General features: G+C 67.6%; 3 protein-coding genes across 3 annotated transcripts in view; all 3 read left to right on the forward strand.

Annotated features, from left to right (window-relative positions):
* Positions 1 to 3,571: 3,571 nt before the first annotated feature.
* On the forward strand, positions 3,572 to 6,357 carry PRR35 (proline rich 35). The gene is made up of 2 exons (XM_032269380.1): positions 3,572 to 5,261; positions 5,534 to 6,357. The coding sequence occupies exons 1-2, from the start codon at positions 4,177 to 4,179 to the stop codon at positions 6,150 to 6,152; spliced, it is 1,704 nt and encodes a 567-aa protein (XP_032125271.1). The 5' UTR covers positions 3,572 to 4,176; the 3' UTR covers positions 6,153 to 6,357.
* Positions 6,358 to 8,736: 2,379 nt separating this feature from the next.
* On the forward strand, positions 8,737 to 9,145 carry NHLRC4 (NHL repeat containing 4). The gene is given in 2 exon segments (XM_032269448.1): positions 8,737 to 8,840; positions 8,842 to 9,145. Coding segments are annotated over 2 exon segments (408 nt in total).
* A 375-nt stretch (positions 9,146 to 9,520) lies between these two features.
* Positions 9,521 to 10,745, forward strand: part of PIGQ (phosphatidylinositol glycan anchor biosynthesis class Q) — an 18,613-nt gene continuing 17,388 nt past the window's right edge. The window contains exon 1 of the mRNA XM_032269385.1: positions 9,521 to 9,664. The gene's annotated coding sequence lies outside the window, so the exon portion shown is untranslated. The remainder of the gene's footprint in view (positions 9,665 to 10,745) is intronic.

A 10,745-nucleotide genomic window follows, 5' to 3' on the forward strand; every position in this document is an offset into this window, starting at 1 on the left:
TGGCCATCCGCCCAGTGCACAGAGAGGGACTCCTCAGCCAGGCCACGGCCACGGGGATGCTGCTGTACTCTCTTCTCTGCCCCATTTGAGGAGGGACACCCAGAAGCCCCATGGGGTCTTCCCTTCTTCCCCAGGGCACCCCTGACCCTAACCGGAGCTGGAGACAGCCCCGGAGCCCACTGCTGAGCCTGCAGGGAGTCCCAGGTCCCGGGGAGCCACGTGAGTCGCGGCTCCCTGAGCCTCCTCAGAGCCTCAGAGGCAGCCCGGAACAGCACACTCCCCTCTGGCTGAAGACGCCCAGGCCCACCCGTCACATGCGCAGGGTTTAGGACGTCTCCCCTGAGGGAAGGCAGGAGATCTCCGGAGAGGTCGTGTCCGGCTCTACCCCAGCCATGCCTGTGTGTGTGTCTGGGAAGGAGTAGGCCGGTCAGGTGAATCTCCCCTAGGACCTAGCTGAGCAGTGGGACTGCAGACCTCTATGCTCTGGCAGCTCAGGGAGGGACTTGGAACTTGGTGCAGCGAGGGAGGTGGGGCCCGGAGCTGCCCTGGCCAGAGGACATTGGGGGAAGGGCTTTGTGGTGTGGCCGGGGGTCCAGGGCCCTCCCTGGACCTGCTTCTCACCTGCACGCCCCAGGTCCTCTCAGGAGGAGACTCCCGTGGAGAGGGGGTCTTTCAAACGGCAGGGAAGTGCATAGTCTGGTGGCGCAGCCCAGAGGCACCTCCCAGGGGAGTGGGGAATAGGGGCAGGAGGGGTTCTGCACCCAGAAAGGGAGGAGGATGCCTGGAAATCAGCCCAGGTGGAGGCCGACAGCCGCAGGGCGGGGTGCGAGGGCCGGGCCTTGCAGCCTCCTGTTTGGAGGAAAAGAGAACGGAGGGCAGGGCTCGCCCAGGGAGGGCGCGGAAGGGAGCCCGGCTCCGCCGCCCCGCGCCAAGCGCTGCCCTCCCCGGCCAGCTCCGGCCGAGGCCCCCCGTCCCGGGCTCAGCCCCCGGGGCCTTGGCTCGGGTGGGCTGGCGGCTGTCAGGGGCCAGAGCCCTGACGGATGAGCGCTGACGGCCCCTCTCCTGCGCCCCGCGCGCTGACACCCATCACGCCGGGCGGGGACCCCGGAGACCTGGCGGCCTCCGCGCACCCCCGCGGCAGCCTGTGGGCGACGGGGACGGGAGGCGCGGGGCGCCCCTCACTCGGCCGCACACCTGCGCCGCAGTCCGCTCGCCGGGCGCTGCCTCCCGGGGTCCCGCCGCCCCACCGCGCGCGCCGCCCCGAGAGCTGAGCGGGTCCCGGCGCACGATGCAGGTGAGTGGGCGCGGGGGGGGGGGGCGGGGCGAAGGGACGGGAGGCGCGGGCCGGGGCCGGGGGCTGCTCGCCCCTCCCGCCGCGAGCGCGGTCGGAGGTCGCAGCGCCCCCCGGAGCCCGGCGCCCAGGCGCACGCGCGCCCGCCTCTGCCGCCAACTTCAGCGGGTGCGAGCGGCGTCGGGGGTTCGCGGGCGGCGGCGGAGGCTGCGGGCGTCGCTGCCGCGAGAGTGAGCGCCGGCCCGAGGGGTCCGGCTCCGGGCGCCCGGCCTCAGTGTCCCCCCCAGGAGCCGCATCCTACCTCGAGAGCCCGAGCGCGTCCGCGGGGTCCGAGTCGTCGCCGGCGCGGGGCGGGGAGGGCGGGAAGTTTGCGCCCCACGCGCGGCCTCACAGACTTGGCGGCTCCGCGGGCTCCGCTCCCGGCCGGGCGCAGGTAGGGGCTTCGGGAGCGGCGGGGGCGGCGGGTGGCCAGAAGTGTGGGGGCGCGAGGGGCGGCTGGACCCTGCACCCCACTTCTCGGCGTCCAGGAGCTGCGCGAGGGGAGGAAGGTCCGCTCTCAGGGGCTGGGCGCGAAGGGCAGGGGCCGGGTCTGGGGTCTCGGACGGGAGCCTGCCCTGGCGCTCTCCTCACCCGCCTGTGTGGGGCTCCCCGCTTCCTGGGGGGGGGCGGCAGGGTCTGAGGGTGGCTGGTCAAGGGTCCCCGGCTGCTGGGCGCCTCCTCCTGACCCAGGGTGGGGCCTTGTGCCCCTCATGCCACCAGTTCTCCGCCAGACAGGGAAAGGTGAGTGGGGCCGGGTATCCGGGCCGGGCAGAGGGGTGCAGGGTGCCCGGGGAGCCACTGCTGGGTCCGGCTGGGACGTGCGTGTGAGTGCCTGTGCCTTTGTGTGCGTCCGTGTGCCTGCTCTCCGGGGATGTCTTTTGCTCTGTGTACACACACCAGCTGAGTGCCAGGCATCCTCCGGGTCCCCATGGGGTCGGCAGCTGCTGAGACAGCCCCTCGGAGAAGCCCCTGACCCAGGAGCTCCGGGTTTCTGCTGGGAGGCGGGATGGGTTGTGGCACCAGTCGGCACAGCTGTGTGGCTCGCAGGGCTGGGTGATCGATGGCCCCGCACAGCCGCCTCTGTCGCCGGAGCACCCACACCCATTTGTCATCAACATGGGGTTGGGGGGCGGCAGGCAGGGAGAAGGGGCTGCCTCTGCACCCATCACCCAGTCCAGGTCGCGTGTGCAGCCCCTCAGGGAGCCCCAGGCCCTCTCCTGGCCCAGCTCTTGCCTCCCGACCCCCACCCTGTCTCAGCCACAAACCAGGCAGTCGGCCTCTGCCTGCCCACGCAGCCTGTGACCCCCTGCAGGACCCCAAACCTTTGGAGGAGCGGCCCTCTCCTGCCGCTGGTGGTCCCCCCAGCGGTGCCCACCTGGGGTTCTAGGAGCAGCAGACGGCACTGCCCCAGCCCTACCGGCTCAGCCCACCGACCATGTGTGACCAGCCATGTCTGCATGTGTCCTGGGTGGTGTGTGGTGCCCGTGTGCACTCGTGAGTGCCATGTACGAGTGGGTCGGAGAGCTGCCCACACCCTGGGTGTGCTGTGTGTTATCACAGATGAGCAACCATGTCCGCCGTGACAGGGTGCGAGGCGTGTGTGCGGCCAGGGTCCTTTCCCTTGGTGGCAACCTCTGTTCTGCGCTGGCTAGGTGGCACAGAAGTGGCTCCACTGCGCACTGGGTGAGGGCTCTGCGTGAGCCTGTGCGCGGTGCACACACGCTCGAAGCCCGTGTGCGCAGGCGTGCCGTGTACCCCACACAGGCAGTGCCGGGGCGGTGGGCAGCCCAGGTGGCAGCCCAGATGGAGTGTGGAGCGCATACCAGTGCCGTACGGGGCGTGGGGAGGAGCGGGTCTTGGCTGAGTGTGGCCGCTGCAGGCTCGGCCACTGACCTGCCTGAAGCCACCCAGATGGAGCTGAGCTGAGCAGGTGGCTGAGCCACGGGGCCATGCTAGGACGTCCACTCCCCACAGCCTGGCCTGGCCCCACGTGAGGCTGACCCCCTCAGAGACCCCCAGTGTCCACCTGACACCCTGCTGGAACAGGCTCTGCACGCTCGGGTGCGCACACACACATGCACACGCACACACACATGCACACACACGTACACACACACATATGTGCATGCACACACATGCGCGTGCACACACGGGCACACACACGCACACGTGCATGCACACACGTGTACACGCACGCACACATGCACACACACGCCTGCAGGCCCTCGTGTTGGTGTCTCGTCTTGGTGCCTTTCCGTCGTTTTTGAACAGGGGCGAGCAGGGGTTGCGAGAGGGCCTGAAACCACAAGGCTGCCGCCTCCCCAGAGTGAGACCTGGCCACGCCGACCCTTTTAGCCACTCACGTGCTGTGGGGAGATGGGTGTGGGCTGAATTATCCTAGAAATTGCCAGCGAGCCGGCCTTGCCTCGGAGGTGGGGACCTGTGTCTGGTCAGCCCATAAATAAGGGACATCTAGTTAAAATCAAATTTCAGTAAACAAGGAACGCGTTTCCGGTGTGCGTTTCCGATCCTGCCCAGGCTGCACTAACTCTCAGAAGTGTGGTGCTGCTGCCGGTCTCAGTCAGAAGCTGCTGAGTGTCCTGGACTTGTTTTTTTTTTTTTTTGGTGCCCTGCACTTTGCTGCACTGACCACCCTGGAAGTGTGCATGGGGAGGAGCCAAAGGAGGCGGCCAGGGCGGCGCAGGGGGGAGGCAGGGGCACTCTGGGCTCCCGTCCCCGAGGCTCGCAAGCCCCGCATGGAGAGCAGTGGGGAGTGGGCTGGGCGCTGACTGTGGCCCCATCTGCAGGTGGCCGTGGTGCTCGGGCCTGCCCCATAGCAGGCTGCCATGTCTCGGGAGGCGGGCTCGTGCCGCGTGGGCACAGGGGCGAGGGCGCGGTCTCGGAAGCCGAAGAAGCCACACTACATCCCGCGGCCCTGGGGCAAACCCTACAACTACAAATGCTTCCAGTGCCCCTTCACCTGCCTGGAGAAGTCGCACCTCTACAACCACATGAAGTACAGCCTCTGCAAAGACTCCCTCTCCCTGCTGCTGGACTCCCCAGACTGGGCGTGCCGCCGCCGCCCCACCACGCCCAGGCCCCGCGCACCCACCCCAGACCGCCCTGGGGAGTCCGACCCCGGCAGGCTGCCCCGGGGAGCGCGGCCCCCAGATGCTGCTCGCACGCCTGACCACGTCGTGGAGGCTGTTGCCCACCCCCTGCACCGTGGCAGGGGCCCCAAGCCCAGGGCCGAGGGGTCCCCAGGGCCACCACCCGCTGGGGCTAGGGTCACCCGGAAAGGTTCCAGCCCTGGTGGGCTCCTGCCTGAGTCGTGGAAGCCAGGGATGGGAGGGGGCCCAAGGGGTGTGGCTGTGGGGGACATGGCCTCAGCAGGCCCTGAAGGCAGCGTCCCCTGCTACCCCCCACCTGCTCCAGGGGAGTTCCCGGAGGCCCACAGCCTCCACCTGTCCCTGCTGGGTGTCAACTACCCGCTCAGCCCGGGCCTCTTCTCCTACCTGGGGCCCTCACTGGCCGCTGCGGCCCATGTGCCCTTCCTGGCCTCAGCCAGCCCCCTGCTGCCCCCGGCTGCGGCATTCCCAGCCCCACAGCCCCCTCAGCGCCCCACCCCAGTCCCCCGCCTATACTACCCGCTGCTCCTGGAGCACACTCTGGGGCTGCCCACAGGCAAAGCCGCCCTTGCCAAGGCCCCTGTCTCTCCGAAGGGTCCCCCTGGGGCTCTGGCTCCTGGCCTGCTGAAGGCACCGGTTCCAGGGCTGGGGCCGTGGCCCCAAGTCACCCCCAGGGACTCAGGGCAGGAGGGGGAGCTGGAGCAGGTGGCCCAGAGTGACCCCAGGAGGAGGCTGTCCCTGGGCAGCAGGCTGGAGCTCCCGAAGGCACCCCCCGGCCTCACAAAGTTCTGTTCCCGGAGCAGGTAGGTGTCTTGGGTGCCCAGCTCCTGGGGTGGATGGGCTGGGGGGCTGGGCATGGTGGCTGTGGTCTGTCCTGAGCTCAGCCACTGGGAAAGTGGGCTCCAGGCCACAGAGGACAACTGAGACCCAAGAGCCAGTGCGGGGGTCCTTGGGGTCTCCGGGAGAGCCCAGGCTCTAGGCAGGGGCCATGGGGCAGAGGCCATGAGGGGGATGGGGCAGGGCTGGGGACACTTTTGGGGCAGTGTGGCCTGACGACCGGCTCCCACACTCCCAGCCTGCCCACTGGCTCCTCTGCGATGATGTGGCCTGAGGACGGGGAGCCGGGCGGCCCCGAGGGCCCCTTCCTGCCGCAGCCTCGGGGCCCAGCGCCGGGAAGCCCAGGGCGCGTGGGTGAGGACCTGACCCGGGCCCTCAGCGACTATGCCAGTTTAGAGCGACGCCTGGGGCAGCTGGTGCCCGCTGGGGGGCTAGTGGCGAGTCCCCTGCGGGAGCAGCTGGGCAAAATCCGCCTGGAGCTGCTCACCATTCACCGGGCGCTGGAGCGGGCCTCGAGGCCGCCCGACACGCCCCTGGACCTGTCTGTGAAACGCGCGCCTGCCAAGGGGCCCGAGGCTCTTGGAGAGGCCTGGGGGCAGCCGGAGCTGGGTCCCACGTTGGCTCGAGGGACCCCCGAGCCACCCCGCATGCTGGGCCCGGCTGCACCTGAACCCTTCTCTGGCCACACCACCAAGTGTGAAGCCGACTCCAGTGTCCCCCCGCCTGGCCTCCCCCTCCCGGCCCCGGACGACCTCGTCCTTCCTGGCAGTGGCTGGGGCACCTGTGTCGGGACGGGGAGCTCCCAGACCCCCGAGGCTGTCTGCGGCCTGCAGAGCCCCCCGGGCGCCGCGATCTGACTGTCTCCGCCCGCAGCGTGTCCGACCCTCACCTGGTCCAGCCCCGTGGCCAAGGCCTGAGACCCATCCCCCCTCAGCATGCATGTGGATAGACCCCCTCGGGCTGTGGCCAAGGCTTGTCCCTGGGGCCACACAGGGACAGGGGAGGTGATGGTTATTTATTAATCACAACTGTGGACATTAAAACAGAAACTGTCTTCACACACACCGCCTGCGTTTCCTTCCTTTGGGGCCCTGATGTAGGCACCTGGACACCCGCCTGAGGAAATGTCCTGGCCTGGGAGTCCTGGGTGCGCTTCTGTCCTCAGACCCGGCCCCCTCCTGTGGGGGCTGGAGTCTGGGGGTGGGAGGGGACGTCGACGTGGGGAGCTGAGCGAGGACAGGCGTGTGGTCTGGGCTGATCTGGCCTGCGTTCCGGTGCGCTGGGGGTGGACACAGACCCCCAAATCCAGCAAGGCAGCACTAATATCAGCTCTCCTGCGGTTAAACGGTAGCCCCGAGGCTCCGTGGCTGGAGGCTGCTCACCCAGCGTGGGCTCTGCTGGCCTCTGCCAGACCCTGCAGCCACGATAGGCATCAGCCTTCACAGCTCACTGCCTCCCTCCCGGCATGGCCCGGCTCAGCCCTCCCACGGGCAGGGGATGGGCAGGCAGGGAGGGGCACCCGGGACCCCCACAGCAAATCACTTCCCTCCTGGGGGAGCTGGCCACGCCCTTAACACCCACCCTGGAAGGGGCCTTGTAGCCCACGTTGCCCCTGAGGAGGAGAAGCAGTTCCTGCCTGTGCCCGGCTCCCTGAGCTGAGCTGGGCTGGACCGGCTGGGCTGGGGCAGTACAAGCAGGCTGGCAGCGGCCCCATTAACTACCACGGAGATAGCATCAGCCCAGATCCTGCCTCGGGGCAGCCAGAGCTGGGGAGTTGCTTGGCCAGGGAGATAGCATCGGCACCCCCAACCCACTGCCTCGGGGCGGCCAGAGCTGGGGTGCTGGCTGGTCAGGCTCGGAGTGCAGCGGTGGTGGAGGGGACAGGTCCTGGCTGGGTTCCTCTACCCAGAGGTTTCTTGGAGGGGCTGCAGGGGGCCCCGGGCAGTCAGGAAGTGTCCCCAAGTCCTGAGTCTGAGGGAGACTCCCCGTCCTCAGCCCCTGCACCTCCACGTGTCCACTGCACCCCAGTTCCTCACCCCCCCGGGCAGACAGATAAGCATGACCTTGCTGGGGGCAACAGCACCTGTCTCACAGGTGTGGAGACAGAACCTCCTTCCCTGTCACCCGTGGGGAGCAGGACAGGCCTTGCAGAGGGCACCTCAGCCAGCGGGTCACCCACCCGTGGTTCAGACGCAAGGACTCTGCTCGGGGGTGGTGGCCTGGGGCTACCTTGCCACTTGGAGTAATGAACTTGCTGTCTGTGGGGGGCCATGAGGGACCCCCTGAAGCGGGGTGCGCTGCGTGGCATCCAGCTGTGCAGGGAAGTGGGAACAGCACCGAGGCAGCACCGGGAGTCTTTGGGGAACTTGGTTTTTATTTCACAGAAGCTTCCGGGGCTGAGGCCCAAGACCGTTCTCTCCCTCCTCCACCCGGCCCAGCAGCGTCCCTGCCACTGGCTCCTCCCCCTTCCTTGGGCCCTAGTTTCCAACAACAGAGACTGCAGCCACCCCGCCTCAGAAAGCGCCCAGCGCGAGGGGCCCCAAGTAGAAGCGTCCCCGCCTGGCCTCTCTCGGCGGGGCAGGTGGACGCCCTCGGAACAGGCTCCCTCACCCCTCAGTCTTCCTGACCGAGAGACTCAGGTAGAAGGGCTAAGTGTGGGTGACCCCCAAGCAGAAAGGGGCTTCACAGGCAGATGGATCTGAGAAACGCTGCTTGTCTGTCCCCACAAGGCTGTGATGCCCGTGAGCTCATTTGGGGCCCAGAGCAAAACCCACAGTGAGCTCCATGGACGGCGCCTCCCAGACTCAAGTTCCAGGCACAGAGATGCTGGGGTGGCCAGGAGATGCTGGGCTTGGGGCCAGGCCGACGTCGCCTCAGGGCCTGGAAGATCCGGCCCAACGGGAGGGCCCCGGGCCCGCCTGGAGGGTGCCAGGAGGAGCGACTTCTCCATTCCTGCACACAGTGGGGCCTTATTCTCTCTCTCGTGGCCCCAAACTTTGCCCAGTTGCAGAGAAGCGGACACGGTGACGGGCCTGCCCGGACTCCGGCCTCCCAGCGTCCACACCTCACACTGGACCCGCCTGGAGCCCCCACTGGCTCCTGGAAGTCCCAGCTGCTTGGGCGGATCCGGGTGCCCACAGGGGCTGCAGGAGGGCCGGCCTGCTCTTTGTCACGGCCAGGGCTTCGCCCTGTGTCCACGTCCTGGATCTATCTGCCTCCTGCCCTGCCGTGCTCCAAGGGCCCGGGCCTTTGTTCCAGAGGATGTGGCTGTGACTGCATCAGGGCTCGTGGTGGTCAGCGACCCGTCCATGGGGCTGTCTGTGCACTCCAGCACACAGCCCAGGACCTGGGGGGCACCTTCCCGTCTCCCCGGGGGCTGGTTGTGGACGCCCTCAGTCACCTCCTGGTGACAGACTACCTGCCTGGGCTGTGCACAGCTTCATGTCGGGCTCTGCTTGGGAGCCCCTGGCCCCGGCTTCCAGGCTGGGTCTGGAGGGCCCGTGCTGGGTGGGCCCGGGGCCTGACAGGGGCTTTGCTGTGTGTGAAGTTTCAGGATGTGTGGCTGTTTGACAGTGCCCACCAGCCACTGGGCTCCCTGGGGGGCTGGACAGGGCACACTTTTGGCTGCCCAGCAGGCATCTGCTCCAACTCAGAGGGTAACATTATTGTGGCAGATGAGCAGAGGCGCCAGGTGACCCTGTTTCCCCGATCCGGGCCACCCATCCGCCTGGTGTCACAGCGGCTTGGGCAGCCCTTGGGAGTGGCCTGTGCACCCCAGGGCCAGCTCCTGGTGGCCAATGCCAAGGACAACTCCATCAAGGTGTACCAGGGCCTCAAGGAGCTGGCCTGACCTGCGGCTGGGCTGGAGCAGCCCTCATGTGCCTGGGGCTAGCTCCAAGGCCCTTGGATCACCATGGGAGGAACCCTCAGTGTGGGTGGAGCCTGCCTGATCCCAGCACTGCCTGGGCTGGGCCCAGTCCTCCTGCTGGTGAAGCTCCTGAGTCAGCGCCTCCCAGGCTGCCCCTGGCAGGCCTGTAGCCTCCCCAGCCGGGGCCACTCTCTGCTGTCCCCATTGAGTGCCCTGGCCCCTGCATGTACGCACCCCATGTCCACTCAGGCCCCGTGCATGAACTTTGCAGTTGGCAGCTGAAGCCTTGAGACCCTTGGCATGTCGGGCCAGCTGCCGGCACATGGCTAGGCAAGCTGTCTCCAGGTGCCCCCGCCCAGGCCTCCTAATCAGAGGCAGACAGGCAGGGAGGGTGCAGCTGGGCTGGGCTGGGCGACCTGGGCAGGGGTGTAGCGCTAAGTGTCCCCAGTTAGAGGCACCTACAGTCCTGAGCCTCCAGTAGCTTCTCTGTGCCTGGCAGAGGTAAGGGGGAGGCAGCCCTGGAGGTGTCTGGAGGCCCATGAATGGTTGAAGGCTGGGTGCCTTTTCTTCCACGTCCCGGTGAATGAAGGCTGTCTGGGCCTTCATTCTGCAAAGGGGACAAACAGCTCCGCACTCGAGGTGCAGGCGTGCTGGGAGGGCCTGGGGAAGCCTTCCTCTAAGGACAGACTCCTGCTGCTTTAGAAAACTGAGAAAAAGCCAGGCGTGGTGGCTCACGCTTGTAATCCCAGCGCTTCAGAAGGCCGAGGTGGACGGATCACAAGGTCAGGAGATAGAGACCATCCCGGCTAACACGGTGAAACCTGTCTCTACTAAAAACACAAAATTAGCCGGCTGTAGTGGCACGTGCCTGTAATCCCAGCTACTCGGGAGGCTGAGGCAGGAGAACTGCTTGAACCCGGGAGGCAGGCGTTGCCGTGAGCCGAGATTGTGCCGCCGTACTCCAGCCTGGGTGACAGAGCAAGACTCCGTCCGGGAGGTGGGGTGGGGGGAAACTGAGAAAAAACAGGGATCTAACCCTCTGCTTACATTTTACAACTGAGGAAACAAGGCGTGAAAGGAGAGGCCTCTGGGTTACTCTGTGGGTCTGGGGTCCAGGGAGGGGCTGGCATGGGGCAGGGAGCTGGGAGGGGACAGTGTCTGGCCCTGCCCTGGGGGGTGGGGAGGTGGGGCTCCCCCGTGTCACAGGACGGCACCCCTGAGAGGTCCCTCACCCATGAGGGCCCTGTGGGTGCGGGGTTAACTGGGGACCGCAGTAGGTGCTCACTAAACCGGAGCTGCGGCTGCGGTCTGGGGGCGTCGCGGTCTGGGGGGGGTCCCGTTCCTCGCATGCGGAGGCGGGGTGCTCCCGCCTGACGATCGCTGGCTGCAGCCTCCGGGCCAGTCCCACCGGGGCTCAAACTTCCCGGCACCGCCGGCCTTCGGGATTTGGGGGCGGCCCCTCTGCAGACTGCGGGGGCGCTGGGCCCGGCGGGGGCCTGTTCACCCGCGAGGCTGGGAGCAAGGCGGGTCCGGGTTCCCCGAAGGCCAGGTCGTCGGCTTCTCTGGCCCGAGGAAGCCGAGC

Source organism: Sapajus apella, unplaced genomic scaffold (genome assembly GCF_009761245.1).
Source record: "Sapajus apella isolate SASKATOON/1434 unplaced genomic scaffold, GSC_monkey_1.0 scaffold192, whole genome shotgun sequence".
NCBI classification, from domain to species: Eukaryota; Metazoa; Chordata; class Mammalia; order Primates; family Cebidae; genus Sapajus; species Sapajus apella.